We start from the raw sequence: 22,489 nt of genomic DNA on the forward strand, positions 1-22,489 counted from the left end.
CCCAGCATCGGAGTCTTTTCCAGTGAGTCAGCTCTTTGCATGAGGTGGCCAAAGTACTGGAGTTTCAGCTTTAGCATCAGTCCTTCCAAAGAACACCCAGGACTGATCTCCTTTAGAATGGACTGGTTGGTTCTCCTTGAAGTCCAAGGGACTCTCAAGAGTCTTCTCCAACACCACAGTTCAAAAGCATCAATTCTTTGGTGCTCAGCTTTCTTCATAGTCCAACTTTCACATCCATACATGGCCACTGGAAAAACCATACCCTTTGTTGGCAAAGTAATGTCTCTGCTTTTGAATATGCTTTCTAGGTTGGTCATAGCTTTCCTTCCAAGGAGTAAGCGTCTTTTAATTTCATGGCTGCAATCACTGTATGCAGTGATTTTGGAGCCCCCAAAAATAAAATCAGCCACTGTTTCCCCATCTATTTGCCATGAAGAGATGGGACCAGATGCCATGATCTTAGTTTTCTGAATGTTGAGTTTTAAGGCAACTTTTTCACTCTCCTCTTTGACTTTCATCAAGAGGCTTTTGAGTTCCTCTTCACTTTCTGCCATAAGGGTGGTGTCATCAACATATCTGAGGTTATTGATATTTCTCCCGGCAGTCTTGATTCCAGCTTGTACTTCTTCCAGCCCAGCATTTCTCATGATGTACTCTGCATAGAAGTTAAACAAGCAGGGTGACAATATACAGCCTTGACGTACTCCTTTTCCTATTTGGAACCAGTTTGTTGTTCCATGTCCAGTTCTAACTGTTGCTTCCTGACCTGCATATAGGTTTCTCAAGAGGCAGGTCAGGTGGTCTGGTATTCCCATCTCTTTCAGAATTTTCCACAGTTTGTTGTGATCCACAGAGTCAAAGTCAAAATAGATGTTTTTCTGGAACTCTCTTGCTTTTTCCATGATCCAGTGGATGTTGGCAATTTGATCTCTGGTTCTTCTGCCTTTTCTAAAACCAGCTTGAACATGTGTTATAGATCTCTGTAATGTTCCAGAATGTCCTGTGCATCTCATGAAGCCCTCGTATGTAAGAGAAGAAGGAAGATGAAATTAGGCACGTTCAAGGTGGTATGGCTGTAAATTGGTACAGCCGTGGAAAACAGTATAGAGGTTCCTCGAAAAAATAAAAATAGAACCACACTTCTACTCTTGGGTATAGATCCAAAGAAAATGAAAACATTAATTTAAAAAGCTCTCTGCACCCCAGAGTTCTTAATAACAGTATTTACAATTGCCAAGATGTGGAAGCAACTTAATTGTCCATTGACAGATGGGTGAAGAAGATGTGGTACACACACATATGCATACAACGGAATAGTATTGAGCCATAGGAAGAATGAAGTTATGCCTTTTGCAGCAACATGAGTGGACCTAGAGTGTACTGTGCTTAGTGAAATAAGTCAGAGAGAGACCAGCACTGTGTGTTATCATATGTGTAATCTGAAAAATAAAATAAATGAATATAACAAAACAGAAACAGACTCACAGATACAGAGATCAAGAGTATTATCTGTGGGGAGAGGAAAGGTAGGAGGGGCAAGATAGGGGTAGAGATTAAGAGGTATAAACCAACTATAAAATAAATAAGCTACAAGGATGTATTGTACAGCATAAGGAATATAGCCATTATTTTATAATAACTTTAGAGTATAATCCATTAAATTATTGAGTAACTGTTGTACACCTGAAGCTAATATATTGTAAGTCAACTATAGTTTAATTTTTATAAAGTGAATAGATTGAGTCCAATATAAAGAAGAAGGTCAAAACTCAAAAAGGAAGAAGAAGCAATTGCCTGTTTCTCTTAAGTTATTAGGCCAAGGTGGTTGCAATAGTAGTCTACAGCTAACTATTTAGATTTTGGATACATTTGGAAAGTAGAGTTAACCATCCATGACATCGTGCTAATTGTTCCTATTGTCTGTATTTTCTCCTTTTTTAGTTTCGCTATTCAAATTGGCTTGATAGGTTGTATATGGTGCTGGGGACTTTGGCTGCCATCATCCACGGAGCTGGACTCCCCCTCATGATGCTAGTGTTTGGAGACATGACGGATAGCTTTGCAGCTGCTGGAAGTTTCGGAAACATAACTTTTCTAAACACAACTAATGAAAGTAAGTGTTGTTTGTGGTACTGATTTTTTTGAAAGCTTGATGAAAAATCATTGACTCAAAGTGAAGTTTGTGGAGTCTTCACTAAGTATGCATTAGTGTGTTTAGTGCTGCGTGAGATGAAGGGGTCATATCTGTAATGAATTTGAGAAGATGATATTCACAGTCATTAGAACATACAGTGAAAGTGCTGGTAGAGATAGATGGGAAAAGAGAGAGCTCTATGAAGTCAGAAATATCCCAGGCAGTTTCAGGAAAAGGTGTTGGAACCTAATCTGGTATTTGAATTTTAAGTAGAAATCAGTTACGCAGTTCCGTGACATATTGATTATGGGTATAAGAGACAGGAATCCAAGATGATTCTAAAGATTTTAGTCTGAGAAACTGCATAAGTTGGATGCAGTTACTAACAATTGAGATGAGGAAGATAGAGGGAGATCAGTTTTGGCAGTAAATACCAGAAATTTAATTTTGGGCATCGTCACAGGTTGGGCTTTTTGGAAACATGGAAATGGAGAAATGGGGACAAGAGAAGCTGTGTGTGTGTTTAGGATGGGAGAATAACAGCTTGTTTGTATGCTGATAGAAATTATCCAAGATAGAAGAGAAAGTGATGTTTTGGGAGAGATGGAGAGATTCATTTGAGTGCTGTCCTTGAGAAAGGAAGGAAACTTATGCTTAAGAGGAAATACTTGCTTGAAGTACAGGCATGAATAGTTCACCAACAATAACGGGTGAAAAGACAGAGTATTTGAATGTTAGTGCTCAAAGGTTGGTATACTTGGACATGAGGACTTGTAGAACTTGTCTTCTCAGTCAAATAGGAAGCAAGACATTTGGCTGATCAAGAAAGGAAACCTAAAATAAGTTTTGGGAATTCCCTGGCCATCTAGTGGTTAGGACTCCACACTCTCTGTGCTGAGGGCCCAGATTTAATCCTTGGTCAGGAAACTAAAAAAAATCTCCTAAACTGCATGGCATCACCAAAAAAAAAACCAAAACAAGTTTCTTAGCAGAGTGAGAAAGTGAGTGGACTAGGGTGTCACACACTTTCACATCCTTGAACTTGATTGAGGAGAAACTGGCTCATAACTGTGAGCTCCCAAGCCACCTTTGGTCAAGTGTACATTGATTTCGACTAAAGCGCACAGAGACTTACAGCCTGATGTGCACTCAAGTCATGGAAACCTTGAAGAGGCCTTTTGTGCACTCCAGGATTTAGTGACATAGATTTTTCAGGACCTATAAGTCTCTGATGATTGCTGTGAATCCTTTCCCCCAGAAATATGCACGCAGATGTGCATGCCATTTGGGGGTCTTTATGGATCCTCTGATACCTGTCTGTGGATCCTAGGAACTTTGTGTGTGTGTGTGATGCTGAAGAGCACGTTCTTTACCCTGCGGCAGGACTGCTTCAAATTATGTGAATGCCGGTAATGAGTTGGGCTAGAGAATCTTACTGTGTGTCTGAGTTCTGTAAAATTCTCATGTGTTTGTTAAGCCCCTTCAAGAGGACCAGCCAGAAGATGTTGCACCGCATTTGGACTGGCACCTTTCTTTCACACCAGTCAGCAAAAGGAAATGTTTAAGGCTTTCTGTGTTCATTGGTTCCCAAGTATGCTGTAATTTAGCAATATTCTTTGGAGTTGTGTTACCACCTTACAATGCAAGAATCTTTCAGTGCTCTGTGGTAGCTCAGCCGACTTTATATGTACATCTGTGACCCATTTTGATCTTACTCATTTTTTAATTCAGTCCAGACACACACACATTGATCTAACTGTGGGAGGTTTCTACTTACCCTGCTATATACCGGCATGTACTCCATGGAGGGCCAGTGCTGAACCCAGCTGTGTTAGTCAGGAAATACCGGGCTGTTAACACAGCTGTTGAAGGTTGGCCCAGTCTGGGAAGAGTGGACTATCACATGGCTCCCTGCAGCTAGCAGAGCTGAGCTCACATGGGCCACAGGAAACGCACCTTGAGCCGTGTGGATCGGTCTGTTTCAAACTTTATTTTTATTTTTAAAAATGTTTTGTATAAGTTTATTGTGTATAATGTTTAGAGGTTGTTTTCCGTTTCCAGTTATTATAAAGTGCTGACTGGAGTCCTTGTGTTGTACAGTACATCCCTTGTAGCCCGTCTTATACCCAGCAGTTTTGTACCTTCCCCTCCAGGCCCTGTGCTGCCCCTCCGCTGCACTCCCCTCTCTCCACTGCTGACCCTGGTTTGTTCTTTGTATCTGTGAGTCTGTGTCTCTCATTATGTTCACTAGTTTGTTGGGTTTTTTTTAGGTTCCACATATGATTGATAATATCATACAGTATTTGTCTTTGTTTTTGACTTATTTCACTTAGCATGATGCTGTAGAAGTTCACACATGTTGCTGCCAGTGCCAAAATTTTGTTCTTTTTTGTGGCTCAGTAGTGATCGATTGTATATGTATATATACACCACATCTTTAACCATTTATCTGTCAGTGGACACTTAGGTTGCTTCCATATCTTGGGCAACTGCAAATAATGCTGCTATGAACATTGGGATGTGTGTTCAACTGGTCTTTTTTTTAAAACTGCATTAACATTTATATACATTTTATCTTGATCACTGAAAAATTACTCGGCCCTTACTTTCATAAGAAAATAATCGAGCTCTTTACGTAGGAGTCCTAACCATTGCTGTGTCTTGGCTTTGCCTGGTCCGTATTTACGTGTGAGACGGACAGTAACCTGACCTAGTTACCTAGTAGCGTAGTAAGTCCTCACAATGGTCCGGCTGTGGAGACTTGCTCCTCCTCGGCACGCATCGTCATAGATGTTCGGATCATGGAGTTTCCACCTGGGGAGGTAGTTCATGTTGCATTCCTTGCCAGTCCCTCCCATTCAGCTCCCTCTTCCAGTCTTGGGGAAACCTAGAGAACTATTTGGACGTTTGGTCTCTGTCTCTGCTACCTTCTGAAGAGATGCTGTATTCAGTAGTTACAGTGCTGGCTCTGGAGCGTAGGACGCCTGGCTCTGAAACTCCACCTTTGTCAGTTTTTAGTTAAGACGATTGGGGGATTATTTTCATACCTTAATCTCCTCATCTTTGGAACAGTTAGATAGCGGTAGAACCTACTTCATAGAATGATTGTGAGAATTAAATGGATTCCTCACTTAAGACTCACAGAAGAGGGATTAGTCATAAAAAAAGTGCTCAATAATTGTTAATATTTGTAATAATTATCAACAAGAAGCTCATGCTTCCATGCTCCTCACAAATGAACCTACATAACTTGCAGTGATATGGCTCCTTATCTCCTTTCATCTTTTCAGAACTCTGTGATACTAACTCAGTTTTTATAGTTGTTGAAAGGCAGACTGCAAGTCACTCAGTACCTGTTATAAATGTGAAGCTGTCCTTCTCAGGTGCGTTTCCTTAGTAACTATGGACTGCTAGCCATGCCTTTCAGGAAAGGCAAGGGCCTCAAACTATGGCCCGTGGGCCATATCTGGCCTATTGCCTCTTTTTACGCCATCTGTGAGCTTAGAATGATTTTTGCATTTTTAAATCACTGGGAAAAAATGAAAGAAAAATATTTTGTGACACATTATAAAATAATTTGAAATTGAAATTTCAGTATCTGTACATAAAGTTTTAGTGGAACACAGACATGCCCACTTGTTTGCATATTATCTATGGCTGCTTTCATGGAAGCCACAGACATTATTATACTATTTATGGCTACTTCCTTTAGGGGAGTTTAGGATGGGGATTAGAAATGAGGCACTCTGTGCTCTGGAGAACTGGCAGAACAGGTCTTCAGATAGGTGTTTTCAGGATTGGATCTTAGGAGGCCAGTTCTTGCATCTCCTCATATCTAGAAAAGCACTTATTTCCTTCATGGGGACATTAGTTTCTCTTGACTAGCAGAAAACCTTTGCAAAGATAAGTGCTTAATTGCGTGAACTCCCCCTTTATCAAAATTGAATATATACTGTCCTTCCCTCGCCACTTGTTTGGAGCAGTTTCTCAGAGCTATATGAGGTGCTATCTCCCAGACTATAACCCTCATTTTGCCTAAAATAAAACTTAGCTCACAACTCTCGTGCATTTTTTAAAAAGTTGACAGAGTGCTCTATGTACCAGCAATAGTATGTGTCCTAAAGAAGCATTTCCAGCCCCCAGGAAACTTGGTATAATGGGTGGAATGGACAGGGAGCCAACCAATGCAGTGGATGTGAGTAGTGCTGTGATACAGAGATACACAAAATACTTGGGAAGGGAAGGATAGGTGTTTGGCTCCATTTAGGAATCATGGGAGGCTTCCAGGAGGAGGTGATAACCAAGTTTGGTCAGTTGGTATCTCTCTCATGCACAAACTAGACATGTTCTGTGTAACAAGTGAAAACATTTAAAAACAAATGTTAAATAAAAAACAAAGCTAATACCCTTCTCTCACCACTACTCCTGATTGCCTCTCCCCTGTCATATATTCTTCTGTGTCTTTATGATTTATCTGTACAGTAATTTTTACCCAAGGACAGTCAGTATTCTGTTATAAACCTGTTTGCAGATTCAGACTTCCAAATGTCCTGAAGTTTGCCTGGACGGGAAGGATTTCAAAGGTTTTGATGTTGGTCCTGGAGACGAAGGCAAGAAAGTTTTCTGATGCTTCTGGTGGGAGAATCAGCCTTTTGGAACCCCAGACACTCTCAGACCTTTCTTCTTGTCCTTCTCCAGGTAGAACCTCGTGACCTCTTCATGGGGGCAGACTAGGTACCAGAGCCTCCTTGTTGGGCAGGAAGTATTCCTTGCTTAAGGAAGCTTGGATTTGCTAAGGCTCTTGAAAGTCTGGGAGTTTTACAATAAACATAGGCTTTAACTAGACAGTCGTAAAAACTTTTGAGTGAACATGTCCTTCTCTGCTGCTGTAATAGACCCATTATCATCTTTCCTTCTTGTAACACCTTTCTCTAATTATCTTTTTGTTGTGGACCTGATATCCTGATATCCTCCCTTGTATCTCCATCTTGTTAGATTTTGCCTTTGCTTTAAAATCTCTGTTGACTTGGGCCTTGCGAACTCTGATCCACTTGTGTGGACAGAGCTTCACCAGTGCTGAAGTTCTGTAGTCTTCTAGGAGTTCTCATCTTCCTCATGAGACTATGCACTGCCGGAAAATGAGCCTGAGTAAAGGTGATTGTCATTTTTAGACATGTTGTGTTAAAGGTGACAGGTTGGGGACAAGTGTAAACGATATCCAGGCAGTTGAAGGTAAGAGACTGAATCTTGGCACAAAGAGTAGGCCTAGAGATTTGGCATCATTTGAGTTGAAGGGATGATAAATCTCCTGGGCCAAGATTCATTGGGCATTTAATATCTTCTGGGCACTCTTCTTAGTGCTTTGTGTGTATTAATGCCTTTATTTCTTCATGGGCATGAGGTTGATACTGTTATTATCTATACATTACAGATGAGGAAACCAGGGCTCAGAGGGTTGAGTATATGTAATTGACTAAGGTTATAGAATTACTCACTATTTGAACCCATGCAGACCAGCTCCAAGTCCAAGGAATCAGGTAGACAGAGGGAGACCCAGAAAGGAAGACACTGAGGATTACATGTTAATCCAGAAATGAAAGTACTGGGGGAGATCTGCCATGTCTCATGGTGTGAGTGTCACCCAGAGGTACCCTGAAAATAAACTCTTGATTATTTGTCTCTAGGGGTTCAATTGATGGTACGTGGATGACTTTTCTTTTTCTCCATAACTATATCTTGGTTGGTTCTGTTTAGTCTCCTACCAGACTGTGGGCTGAGGAAGGGAGAAAAGGAGACACTCAACTTATAAGACAAGTTAATAATTCAGGGAAAAAGGAAAAAAAGGTAGAAATAACTTACTTTTCTATTTATCTTTTACCATTTCTATTCTTACCTCACTAAAACTCATATGAGGAACATGAAAAGTATTTGTGAAATGCCAGTAATCAAAATAATGTCCATATTCTGCTGCTTAAACTATGAACATACAAAGAATATGCAGGTCTTGGGTGTGTGTCCTTGGTGTTGAAAAGATAGAAAACACTGCCGTCAGTGTCGTCAAGGCCAGCGTGATGAGTGTGCTTCCGACTAGAATGATAGCTGATATTTCAGTTCTAAGTACTTCGTAAAAATTTCCATGATGGTTGTTTTTTTCATTTGCTCAAGGATTTCTTCTGCTCTCAACTATTTCTTTGGAAAAATTCTTAGAGATAAATTTCTGGAAAAATCAAATACCAAATAATGGCAAAGTATTTTGCAGTATATTGTTTAGTGTGGCAGTTTAATTTTTAAGTTTGAGTAAAAACTTAAAATATGTTTAATTTTTCTAGAATAGTAGTTGTAGTGTAAAATAGTCAGATTTTTTTGTTGTTGTTGTTACTATGGGGGAGATGCTTTTTTAAAAAGTAGGTTAGTTACAGTGTAAACTCTATAAAAAGTAGCAAAAATGAAAATAGATAATACCTGACTCGTTCTAGGTGTTTAAGAAGTGAGATGAATAAACGAGAGACCAAATCACAGAATTTTATAGGTGAAAAAGAGCCCAGAGAATCATCTGGCTCAAACCCATAATTTTGTAGATGTAGAAACCAGTGCTCAGGAAGCTGAGCCAACATGGCCAGAATGGAATTGCTTGCTAGTGGGCATTGCTGAATTCCTGGGCCAGGAATCCTGCCTTTTATTCTGGTATTTTCCCCACTCTGTTGGTGGTTTCAAATTCTGCCTAAAATGGAAGCAAACACTTCAAACCCAACTTTTCATTTGGTCTTTTCTGTCCCTAAGATGCCATCCTGTGGACTTACATATTAGTGTATCAGGCAGGGCAGCCCCGAGGTACCGCTCTTCAGGCTAGGAGTGACGGTGCCTCCCAGAGGCACCTCGGTCACCTGTGATGAGCCCAGCCACTCTGAATGGCAGGCAAGTGCCAGAGGGGAGTGATCATCTAAGCAGAAGGTCCAAGTCGCTCTTGCTTGTGTCTGATGGAGCTTCCTGCACAGATGATGGGAACAATTGAGTCACAGCATTCTTGGGCTAGAACGGGGCTAGAACGGACCTGACAGGCCATTGAAGGCAGTGGTTCCCTCATGTCTTTGATCAAAGAATCCTGCTGTGTGAATGATGTCTGTCGTAGATGCTGCCCGGGGAAATCAGCTCCAAGAGAGGTTCCTTGGTTGAAAGTGGTGGAGGGGAGGACCTCTGCTAACTGTCTCTCCGACCACCCAGCAGCAGTGCTGAAGTCACTGCATGTGTTGCCACCACATTTGTCCCGGCTGCAGCCCGTGCTGAGTCATCCTTTTTCTTCCCAATTCCTCTCTGTGCTTCCACTCACCTGTGCCCACTAGTATCCAGTTCTCCACACACTCTCAGGAGGAGCTTTAAAATAAAAAATGTGTTTGGCTGTTCTGGATTTTAGTTGCAACATGCTGACTCTTAGTTGCTGCATGTGAGAACTTGTTCCTTGGCCAGGGATTGAACCCAGGCTTCCTGCATTGGATTGCTGAGTCCTAGCCACTGCACCACGACAGAAGTCCCTAAGAATGAACTCTTACAGACATAGGACAGGTCACATCTATCCTCAATGGTTTTCCATAGCCTGGAATAAATCCGTCTTCCATTGGCCCACCTGATGTCCCCCTCCTGCCTCGTCAGTCTCATTGGTTGTTGCTTTCTGAGTACAGCCCACCCACAGTGACCTTCTCACTGTTCCATGAACACTCTCATTTCCTCCCTGGCTAGGGGCCGTGTAGAACCTGCCCCAGCTTCTTATCATTCATTTCTCCCACAGAAAGACCTTCGTCCCCAGTCCACTCCAAAGCTACTGTAGCATCACTGCTTTATTTCCCTTTTATGAGTTAGTACACTTATCTTGTTGATTTATTGAGTTACTTGTTTATCCAGTTCAGTTCAGTCGCACAGTCATGTCTGACTCTTTGCGAACCCCATGGACTGCAGCCTGCCAGGCTATTACAGCTTCTCAAATGGGAAGAAAGGTGTAACAGAAAAAAGTTCCTGTCTTAAGTTAACTGTCTTACTATTTCAGCAGTGGTACCCTGTCACATGCAGTTTGGGGTCTGATAGTGAAAGGGTTTCCTACTCGCACAGAATCCAGTGAGATTAGAAAAAGCGGCGCTCTCGTTCTGAGTTGTGTCCAGAGTATCCAGAACAGAGCCTGCTGTGCAAAGTGGTTTGAAAACCCCTTTATAACATAATCTAATTTTACCAGTTAGGAAATCACAGATGTATCCATGTCACATACTTGTCTTTACACTGTTATTAAGCGTTCAGTAGTTAAAACTACTAAACTTATTGAGATATTTGGGTCAGACAAAAATGTAATTAAATGTGATTCCAAAATGGTATGAAGTCTTTAGTTGTGGTGCTGGACACTGGTGGTTTAGTCATTAAGTCGTGTCTGACTCTTGTAACTCTAATCCTGTGGACTGTAGCCCGCCAGGCTCCTTTGTCCATGGGATTTCCCAGACAAGAATTTTGGAGTGGGTTGCCATTTCCTTCTCCAGGGGAACTTCCTGACCCAGGAACTGAACCTGAGTCTCCTGCATTGCAGGCAGAAGCCTGTTCAGTGGTAGGTTTCTTTGCGGTCTTGCTTGGTTTTAGAAAAGGCCTTCCTTACCCCAGGTAGTAAGGTGGTGGTCTGCTGTATCTCTGTTTAACCCCACAATATGCAAGACACATGTACGAAACAGAATGATTGTTGGCATATTCTTACAAATGGTCTACGTGTTGCTGGCTCTGTGAAATCCTTGAACGTCTTTGGAACAGGTGCAGGTACAGCAGACAGAGCAGCAGGCTGTGCACCAAGGGTACAAAGGTAAATGACACAGTCGTGTTCTCAGGCTCTCACACCCGTGGAAACGGCAGGAGGAGTTGGGTATGAACCGTGGCGTGTCTGTTCTAGGGTTGACTTAGTCAGCTGAATCGTGTGTCAGTTACTCTGGGACCCTGTGAGTCACCCTGCTGGAGATAAGCCACTTAGGAAGAGGTCATACTGAGCTCCTGCGTGAAGGACCAGTCTTTTCCAGGAGAAAGACTAGGAAAAGGCAGTCCAGGTAGAGAGAGGAGAATGAAGGAGGGCTTAGAGGAGGAAAGCTGTCAGCACTTCTCCCCTCCATCTCATCTCAGTATGTGGACAGTAGCTTTTCGTCTGAAAGGACAGAGCTTGGTCTCATGAAATTGAAGCAGCATCTTTTGTCATGCCCTGTTTCCTCTCCAGTCCCAAGGGCAAAGGCTTCAGGAATGTGATGATCAAGCAGACCTGGGCTCTGTTTCCTTTTATGCTGTGGTATCCTCGCCCCCTACCCCCAACCCCAGATAGTGGCTGCACAGTGCCCTAGCTACTGGGATGAGGAGAAAGGGTGGGGATAAAAAAAAATCTGGAAAGTCATTGTGTGGCTTATTGTGGTAAGATTGTAAAGGAATTAATAGGGCATGTATGGCTCTTGGACTTTGTCCTTTATCCAGTGGACTGTCATTTAAGGTTATTAACAGAGGCAATATAATTATATTTTTGTTCCCAAAAAGAAGATCTGGTGGCAAGATAAAGACTTGATGGTATTAGATAAGCCAGTTAGAAGGCTCTTGTTAGAGCAGATGTAAGAGGTAATGGGGACCTGAACCAGACATTAGCTATGAGGAAGGAGAGGATTTGAGTGGCGCCCAGACAGATGCAGGAGTCACTGAAGCTGCGCAAGTGGTAGAGGCCACCCTGGGAGTGAGTGTAAAATTCTGAGAGGCAGCAGCATGGAGGGAGGAGAGGGCTTGAGGAACTGGTGGATAAGACTAAGAGAGAGGGATCAGAGTTATGGGAGGACGAGGAGGATGAGATGCTGGAAGCCAGAGGAGAAAGTGGTCAAGAATCTAAGCAAGTATTTTATTAAAATAAAAGCTACACTTAAATATTTGACTTTTCTTGTTTGGGGAGGGATTAATTAGAAGGTTGGGATTATCATGTATGATATAAAATAGATAACCAACAAGGATCTACTGTGTAGCACAGGGAACTCTACTCAATCTGTTGGAGAATCTGAAGAAAAGTATATGTAGGTACATATATACACACACACATATACATGTACATATATACATGTACACTCATATACACATAATGTCTACTAGTTTTTATATACCATACCTAGGGAGCCTAGATGATCTTTTCAATCATGTATCCACCTCCTTCCATCCACACAACACACCCATACTCCTGCCAAAGCAGCTTACTCATTCTTCACACATGCAGTGTTGTTCTCTTTGCCAGAAAAACTTTTCCTCTTCTTTCCCATACCTGTCAAGAGCACACTCAGCTGAACTAGGCCCTCTTATGTTGCATTGTAACTTTTGAAATGATTACAAGATTTAAAGTGTGCTCTCTGCATTGATCCAGCCATCTTGATTATGACAATGTATACTACAAAAATATTCACCATGTATGTGGACAGGTATGTTTAATGTGGCATTGCATGTAACAGTAAGACTGGAAGCAACTGAAATAGATGCAACTTTGAAAAAACAAAGATAACACATACACACACATGTGAAAGTCACTCAGTCGTGTCTGACTCTTTGCGACCCCACGATCTATAGCCTGCCAGTCTCCTTTTTCCATGGAATTCTCCAGACCAGAATACTGGAGTGGGTAGCCATTCCCTTCTCCAGGGGATCTTCCCAACTCTGGGATCAAACGCAGGTCTCCCACATTGCAGAGATATTCTTCACTAACTGAGCCACCGGGAGGCCCCATATACACACGTACTGACATGGAAAATTGGCCACTGAATGTGAACTGTGATTCTGTCTTTTAAAATAAGCATGTATGTGTATTGATGTATGTGTAAAATTGCATATAGAAAATAAAATCTGAAAAAAATTCACACCAGAATAGGAATAGTGGCTAGTGCGTGTGTGTGTGTGTGTGCGTGCGTGTGCGTGTGTGTGTTTGGAGGGAGGTGTTAGAGTTTTAATGTACCTTGTCCCAAAACGTTAACATCTGCTAATACTGCATAATACTGGTGTTTATTACATTCTTCTTTGTATCTTACATTTTTAAAATAAAAACTGAAGAAATGTGGTGTTCAGTTTGAAATACTAAATGGGTTTAGGGTCAAGTCTGCACTGATATTTATCAGGACAAAGCCCACAGAAAAGATTTTTCTCCATGTCCTCTTGGAATGGTATTTCATAAAACATTTTAATCCAGGGATCACTAGTATCTCAGGTGACAGACTCCTTCTTAATCAATGCAGCTTTCTTCGCGCAAATAAGCTTCGCTGAACTTTGTGTGTGGTTGCACACATCCAGTAGTAAAGGATTTGCACAGATGCCCTGATGCTTATAGATAATTGCAATTAAATTAGTTCGACCCATTTTTGTGTAAGTTGTTAAGTGACACAAGTTTGATTCATTTTTATATGCTTATCTTTTTGAAATTTCCTCATTTGTCGGTGCCGGGTCTGAGTTGCGGCATGTGGGATTTTTTTGGGGGGTGCGTGGGCTTTTCCTGTTGGGGACGTGGGCTTCTCCAGTTGTGGCATGCCTGCTCCAGAGCGTGAGGGCTTAGTTGTCATGCACAGCATATGGGATCTTAGTTCCTTGACCAAGGATTGAACCCACGTCCTCTGCATTGGAAGGCAGATTATTAATACTGGACTGTGGAGGAAGTTCTATTTATATGCATATTTTTAATGGAAAATAAAGAGACATAACAGTGTGTGTTTGTTTTGAGGTGAACTAGGTACTATAGTCAGAACAGAGTATGGCAAGAAGCTGGAGAAGGAAATGACCACGTAAGTAGACATTTTTCTACTATTGTTAAGTCTTTCTGTCTTAATCCAATTGTAATGTGGTTAAAATTTTTGCACTATTATAATAAAGATTCAAAATTTTGAGGGGAGCAACATCATTGTTCATTTTTTAGGAGGATACAATGTAGGTTTTTTTCTTAAAAGCATTTGCTGCATAAGACACTCTAAGGTGAAGGCTGAGCCTGGATCAGACTGATGTATGCATTGGTAAATATAGAATATCATCTGCAGGGAAATTAGAGGGGTTCAAAGTGAGCTTGTTTAAAATGCAGTTAAGAATCACATTATTTGCAATGGCTTTGTATTATTAGTTTCCTTCTTGGCTGGCTTTAGTCATGATGTAATGAGATCAGTTAACAGGATTTTTTTAAATATAGCATCTTATTCTGAACAATGAAACAAGACATTCCAGAATAAATATAGTCCTTTTAACCTCAACTTACTTTGGAAGCTTTCATTAATGATTTACTTACCTTGAAGTTTGCTCTCAGAACAGCTTATAAAACATGTCCAAAGGTATGAGTTGGTGATTCACAAGAAAATGATTGCACATTATCCTGTAATCCTAATCCTAATCCTACTCTAGTAGGTTTGAAGAAAATGGACATATTTGACCATATTTTGAAAGTTGAGAAGCAAACACCTCCAGATACTCTTATGGAGAGGCACTTTTTTAATATTGATGAAAAACAGTGTCTTATAACCATCTTGAAAGTGAAAGTTTCTCAGTCATGTCCAACTCTTTGTGACCCCATGGACTGTAACCTGCCAGGCTCCTCTGTCCATGGAATTCTCCAGGCCAGAACACTGGAGAGGGTAGCTGTTAGCTTCTCCAGGGAATCTTCCCAACCCAGGGATCGAACCCAGGTCTCCCGCATAGCAGGTGGATTCTTTACCATTTGAACCGCTCTGGAAGCCTGTAATCATCTTATAAATACTTAAACACAGGTATTTTTTTCTGAGTAAACGTAGACTGGTGGCTTACAATATTTTAGCTCATTTTCAAAGCACATTCCACTTGTTAAATGAGGCTTCTTTTTAGCTATCTCTTGCTGTATCATTAACACTTGGATAAAAAATATTGAGTCATCTATTAACTAAAATTTAGTATTCTAATTCTATCTTCCCTGATAAATACATTGTACATTACCAGGTATAACTTGGGGAAGATAACGTTTACATCAGGCTGTGAACATTGATATCAGCAACTATCTGGTTATTACATCACCATTTTTATAGTTTCTGCATGATTCATATACGTTTTTTCTTTGAGGGTGGCAAGTTGTGAACTTTTAAAAGCAGGAATATTGGGATCCTGTATTTCATTTTTGAATGTTTGTTTTTACCTAAAAAGTAATTTCTTAGTGAAGCACATATGTTGTTCGCTTTTTTCTATATGAAGACTCAGATAAGGAAATACAAATTTGGCATTTCTAGTTGATCAAGGGTCTGGTTTTAGAAAATACTCATTCTTTTTATCATTAGAATTTAAACTGGGGGGCCTGCTACTTGATTCATTAAGCATTTCAGGATAACTCATGATGGCCAGTTGGGCAGATGATATAAAAACATTTTTTATTCTCAGTTGTCTGTTGGCAGATTAATAACCCAAAAGGTCAGGTGACCTTTTGGTTCTTGGTTTCACTTTCTGGCAAGTTCTGTCCCTTCTTTCCATTCCCCAGTGTGCAGAAACCATCCCAGTGTTCATCAGCTGATACCGGGGTAATCCAGGTGTGTAATGACACTGGTAGACCTCACCTAATGCTGTGATGCTTTTAGGCACCACTCACATCTTTCACAATAACTGGCGTTCTCTACATGCTAATTGCATGCCAGGCACAGAGGCAAGTGTTTTTATATATTACTGTGTCACAGTTCTTTTTCTTGGCCATGGTACGAGGCATACGGGATCTTAGTTCCCCCAATCAGGGATTGAACCCATGCCCTTGGCAATGAAAGCATGGAGTCTTAACTGCTGGACCGCAGGGAAGTCCCACTGTGTTACAGTTCTTATCTCCATTTTGCCAGTTAGAAAACTGGGACTTGGAAAGGTGAAGTCAGCCTATATTGCAGTTAAGAGCTGGGATTTGAGCCAAAACAGTAAGCACACTTCACCATGACATTCTACCAGGGTGGCCATAGTTGGATGCTGACCATCAGCTCTGCTTTTAAGGAGGTCAAGATTGCCAGATGACTGAAAGGCAGGGCGGGTGGTCTGCTGGGGACAGTGCATGGATGAGAAAGTGGCGTGTGTGCAGCTTTCTTGTTGCTTTTCAGGTACGCCTACTATTACTCTGGAATTGGTGCTGGCGTGCTTATTGCCGCTTACATCCAGGTCTCGTTCTGGTGTCTGGCCGCTGGAAGACAAGTACACAGAATCAGAAAACAGTTTTTTCATGCCATCATGAAACAGGAGATAGGCTGGTTTGACGTGCATGACGTTGGAGAACTTAACACCCGCCTCACAGAGTAAGTACCTGGGTGTGTGTCGAACTCTGATGTGTGCTTCTTCTTTTAAAATGGAAGTGAGGTCATAAAATCTGTCAGGAGGTAATCCCTGGAGGCAATGCCCATCCCTCAGAAGTAATTCTGAAACTAAATTCCTTCTGAGTCTTGATCGTGCCTCATGCGTCTTTTCGTTCCCAGAACCCTGGCAGGGCATGAAGAGGTCCCGCATGACTGGTAGTGAATGAGGGGTTGGACTTGCCAGACCCAAGACATCCTGTGGGAGTGAGCATTAGGGCGGTGACATGATACTTGCTGGGGATGTTCCTGAACAAAATCCTAGATGTAAACTGATTTACCCCACACTAAGACAAACAAACACTCAACTAGCTTCAGGAAAAAAGTTCTGGTGTTCATAATCCTGATGTTTATTTCTAACACTGTTTTTTCAGTGACGTCTCCAAAATTAATGAAGGAATTGGTGACAAAATCGGAATGTTCTTTCAGGCAATGGCAACATTCTTCACCGGTTTTATAATAGGATTTACAAAAGGTTGGAAGCTCACCCTTGTGATTCTGGCCATCAGTCCTGTTCTTGGCCTGTCAGCTGCTATCTGGGCAAAGGTAGGTGTGAAGCCTATGAGTCCAGGCTATTAAACCGTCTCCACCCTCAAAAAACACTCCACAACTCCTCCAGTAGAAGGCTGTTTCTGTCACATGATGACCCTGACACTGACGATGACGTTAAATCTTCTAAAATATCTTGGTGTTAAATCTTCTGTTCACAATCAGTGGGAATAGGCAGTTGTGAGCTCACTGAGTTGTCCCCACCCAGACTCTGTGCTGTTATTAGGGGAAGGGAAAGATGGAGCTCTCCCATCTCCTTCTCTGCCTTCATGCAAAAGGCATGCTCGGCTCTCGGAGAGCTGTGTTTCCCGGTAGACAGTTCCATGTTCACAAGTAGAGCTTCAAGTTCAGTGACTAACGCGTAAGTCCCATTCAGTTACCATTACTGATGTCAGTGTTTTTGTAGATTTTATTTATTTTGTTGGCAGAACAGTTTTGTCAGCATTATAAATGGCTCTGTGTTTGTACATACTTAAGTCCATTGGTGTGAAGACAGTTTTTTAAAAAGAGGTTTTTTCTAGCCCCTTATGCATGTACCTCTGAGGTCTGTGGTTCCCTCTCTGTCACGAAAGCAAAAATGCAAATGGCCCTTCCTACCTCCGTGGGGAGGCCTTTCTCTTGAGACTGGGTGTGGTGTTCATTCTAAATTGATTTCCTGTAAGTGTAGGTGGCCATGGAGAGATTGGCCTGGTATGTAGTTTCTTAGAGAAGAAGAGAAATGAGAGACAGCGCTACACATTCACATGGCAAAAGGATGTAGAATAACGGAGGGCCAAGCAAACCCAAGCCTAACACAAAACAAATCAGGCTGTATTAAGAAATTAAAAAATTTAACCCTGTGGGATGGATATTGTTTTGCTGTTATAAACAGTAACTGCCATTTTTTAAAGTATCTACTGTGTCAGGCAAATACATATTTTTTCTCTTTTTTAAAAAATTTGTTGAAATGCAGTTAGTTTACAATGTTAATTTCTGCTGCTCAGCAAAGTAATGCAGATATACATATATATACATTATTTTTCATATTCTTTTCCATTATGGTTTATCACAGGCTATTGAATACCATTTCCTGTGCTATACAATAGGACCTTGTTACCCAGATTCCACTTTTTTTAGGTTAAAAAATCCCAGGGAATTTCAGAGTATAAAATAACAACATATCTTAATCTCCCCCGAAATTAGTAAATGTTAGTTACACTTTTTGCAGCATTTAGCTATAATATTTTCTATATATGAAGTAGAAGTTTGTAGAATATTACAGAATATTTTCCCCCTCATTCCATCATATTATCTTCTTCCTCAAAGGCACGAAATACATGTTCTTGTAAAGTGTAGACATTATCTCATTTAACAGAGGAAGAAATTGAAGTTCTGAGAACTCTTATTAATTTATTGTTCAGACTAACACAATGTTTGAATGGTGTTCTTGGTGGCTAAACTGCATCTCTGTTGAAATATTTGGCAAAAGCCTTTGTGTTAATTGATTTTTCTGTTTACTAGAAGGTTAGGCAGATTCTTCGTATTAGTATTTGCTAAAAAACTGTTCTAAAATGTATTGATGTTTGTTCTAGTTAAGTTAGGGGGAAAAGCAGTAAGTTAATCTTTTAATAATTAATTGTGCATTACTTCAGATACTATTTAATAAATGGAGGCTTCAATTGTCTGGTCGTCAGTCTTACTAAAAAAGAAATGAGGCCTGGTGGAGGAAGTTGCTTTGTCCTTGTGATTCTGAGGCTCTGTTCTGTAACTCAGAGGCACCGGGGGCAAGAAGGCAGAACAGGAAGAGGCTTGGCCCCAGCAAGCTTCCTACTCCCAAAAGCCTCTTTTGATCTTTGCACGCAATTCTCTAACCCCGCCCAGAGACACTGGGTCAGCTAAGGGGCAAAGGGAGGGGAAACTACTCCTACTCCTACATGAGGTGGTCCAGCCTTAAGAACACTTTCACTCCCTCAGGTAGCAGAAGCAGGGGCCCCAGCAACTGCAGACAAACCATGCTGACGAAAGTAATACCACAGACAGTGAATGTAAAACTGCTGCTTGACCCACAACTCACAGAAGTAGGTTAAGAATTATATGCTAAATCCCCAAAGGGTAACTGCTTGCTAAAATAAAAGACTTTAAAATAGGACCCAGAATCTCCTGACATAATAGATATCACACCCAAAATAGTTAAAAGAAGACCACTTGTCATACCAAGAACTACGAAAATCACTTCAATGAGAAAAAAACACTTAACTGACAAGTGCTGATACAATTCCTATGTCAGTATTGTTTGGCATGGATTTTGGAATAGTCACCAGAAAAATGCTTCACTAATCAATTACAAATTATCCTAAAACAAAAGGAAATAGAAAATATCAGCAGTGAAAAAGAAATTAAGAAAAAAGGACAGAATGGAATTAGATAACTGAAAGGTACAGCCGTAGAACAGAAGTCACGATGGAGGGGCTACTCTTGTTGAGTGGAGAGGACGGGATAGAGTCAGTGGACTGGAAATAGAACAATACAAGTCGCCCAGCACGAAACAGAAAATGAAAAGAGCCTCAGGGACCTGTGGGACAGTAGTACGATATAGAACATTTGTGACCACCAGAGTCCCAAAAGAAAGGAGAGAGGTAAGGCTGAAGGAATATTGTAAGAAATAATTGCTGAGAATGTCCAAGGTTTGTGAAAGACAAACGTTCAGGTCCGAGAAGCTAAGCTAACCTCAAACAAGATAAACCCAAAGAAATCCATGCTAAAGCACATCATAGTTAAATCATTGAAAACTAAAGACAAAGAAAAAAGCTGAAATTGGCTAAAGATGAACAGCACATTACTGCTGCTACTGCTGCTGCTAAGTTGCTTCAGTCGTGTCCGACTCTGTGCGACCCCATAGACGGCAGCCCACCAGGCTCCCCCGTCCCTGGGATTCTCCAGGCAAGAACACTGGAGTGGGTTGCCATTTCCTTCTCCAATGCATGAAAGTGAAAAGTGAAAGTGAAGTTGCTCAGTCGTGTCTGACCCTCAGTGACCCCATGGACTGCAGTCTACTAGGCTCCTCTGTCCATGGGATTTTCCAGTACTGGAGTGGGGTGCCCTTGCCTTCTCCGGAACAGCACATTACCTACAGGGAACACCAATTTGAATGACAATATATTTCTTATCTGAAACCATAAAGACCAGAAGGAAGTGGCAAAGTATTTTTTAAGTGCTTAAAGAAAAGACCTGTCAACTGTGGATACTTGGTTAAAGTATTTTTTAGGAATGATGGGGGAGATAAAAACATTCCCAGATCATGGAAGACTATAGAGGAACTTTCCATTAGCATACCTCCTATTAAAAACTGGCTAAATGAAATTCTTCAAACAGAAGGAAAGTGATACAAGGCATATTGGAGCATCAGGAAGGGAAAAGGAACAACAGAAAGAGCAGGAATTTGGGCCTCTCTTTTCCCAGGAGATTTCTAAATCATATTTGGTGATTGAACCCAGAATTATAAGTGGTAAAATGTTGATACCAGTAGATTTTTATGTCACCTATGAATATTGTGATATCCAGAACAACTAAGATGAAATAGTGATTAAAGAAATCTATTCTGTAAGTTCTGAGCTCCTGAAAAAGAATTCTCCAGGCACAGGCAACTTTTACTGGAAAAATTTACTGGACATTTAAAGAGGAATTGACACCAATTTTATACAACCTCCCCTAGAAGAAAGAAGACTTTATCTGCTTTCCCCCAAAAGCGGGAACTCTTACTCTGTGAAAACCATGTAAAGGAGATGAAAAAACAAGCTAAAAGCTGGGAAAAAAGTAACATGCAAGTCGTATATCTGACAAAGGATTAGTCTTTATCTAATATATAAGGAATTCTCAAAATTTGATAGTTAAAAAAAAATCACCAAAACTACTATTTAATAGAAATACCTGTAATCACTTTTTAAAATCAAGATGCATGTTAGAATTATCTTGGAATTTTTTGAAAAATACCAATGCTCAGGTATTGCTTTTTTCCTCCAGAGTTCCAGATATGTTTCTTTTCTTTTTTTTTTTTAAGCAACCATGTTTCAAAACCACTGGACTGTATAATCTTTAATTTTATTCAGTTTGTTTCATTTTCTATTTCTTACTCAGTGCTGGCATTTCATTTAGTTTATCTTTTCCAATTTCTCCATCTCTCTCTTTTTTTGATGTTCTTTCTCAAGCCTTTTTCGGCATAGTAGAAAAGCTTTTGTCTACATATATATAAATAGTATGGATAATATATATTTTTTAGAAAACTTACAAACTTTTGCCTAATTGAAAAAAATTTATGACATTTTGATTTTACTTGTTTGACGTAGTATAAATAGAATGCTAGATTTCTAAATAAAAAATAAATATGCCACAAGCAACAAAGGTTTACCGTATAGCACAGGGAACTATAGTCAATATCCTGTAATAACCTGTAATGGAAAATAATCTGAAAAATAATGTGTGTTTATGTATAACTGCATCACCTTGCTGTGCACCTGAGACACTGAAGTCAGCTATATTCAATAATATATATATATATTAAGGAGAAAAACAACCCAAATGAACCAGTTAGGGATGGGCAGGAGAGAGAAACAAACGTCATCAGAGAGGTTATACAGGTGGCAGGTCAGCACATGAAAGGTTGTTTAACAGTGTTAGTCGTCAGTGAAAAGCAAATTAAACTTCAATGAGATACCATTATACATCTACCAGAATGGCTAAAATAAAAGTGAAACCCCAAATGCTGCTGAGATGCAGAGAAACAGGGTCACTCATTATTGGTGGGAGTGTAAAATGGTATTCAGCCTGAAAAAATAGTCTGCGATTTCTTATAAAACTAAACATGCAGTTACCATACAGTCCAGCAGTTGTATTGGACATTTGTCTAAGAGAGACTATGTTCGTGTATTCACTCAATCTGTATTCAGGTGTTCATAGCAGCTGTATCGGTAATAGCCCCAAACTGAAACAACCCCCGACACTCTTGAATAGGTTACTGGTTGAGCAGCTGTGGTACATCCAGTGATACAAGGAAAGCAGTACTGATCACACACAACCTGGATGAGTCTCTAGAGATTTGCACTTGGTGAAAAAGGCCAGTCCCGAAAGGTCACATACCTTATGCTCCATTTATATAATATTTTTGAAATGACAAAATAACAGGCAGAACAGTTTAGTGGTTTTCAGGTGTTAGGGATGGTGTGGAGGGGAGAAACGAGGAGTAGGAAAGGAGGTGGCTGTGACTACAGAAAGCAGGACTGAGGGATCCTTGTGATGGAATTGTTCTGTATTGTGATCGTCGTCACGTGAATCTAACAGGATAACATTGCTTGGAACTAACATCACTTCATGGGAAATAGATGGAGAAACAATGGAAACAGTGTCAGACTTTCTTTTGTTGGGCTCCAAAATCACTGCAGATGGTGACTGCAGCCATGAAATTAAAAGACGCTTACTCCTTGGAAGGACAGTTATG

The 22,489-nt window shown here is 40.7% G+C and overlaps 1 protein-coding gene across 1 annotated transcript in view; it reads left to right on the forward strand.

The window, feature by feature from the left end:
- ABCB1 (ATP-binding cassette, sub-family B (MDR/TAP), member 1) overlaps window positions 1-22,489 on the forward strand; it is a 105,000-nt gene that overhangs the window by 18,024 nt on the left and 64,487 nt on the right. The window contains 4 exon segments of the mRNA XM_010859135.1: window positions 1,942-2,113; window positions 13,869-13,929; window positions 16,225-16,416; window positions 16,845-17,016. Of these exon segments, the coding sequence (XP_010857437.1) occupies window positions 1,942-2,113; window positions 13,869-13,929; window positions 16,225-16,416; window positions 16,845-17,016 (597 nt within the window).

The sequence above is a fragment of the Bison bison genome, unplaced genomic scaffold (genome assembly GCF_000754665.1).
Source record: "Bison bison bison isolate TAMUID 2011002044 unplaced genomic scaffold, Bison_UMD1.0 scf7180017864454, whole genome shotgun sequence".
NCBI lineage: Eukaryota > Metazoa > Chordata > Mammalia > Artiodactyla > Bovidae > Bison > Bison bison.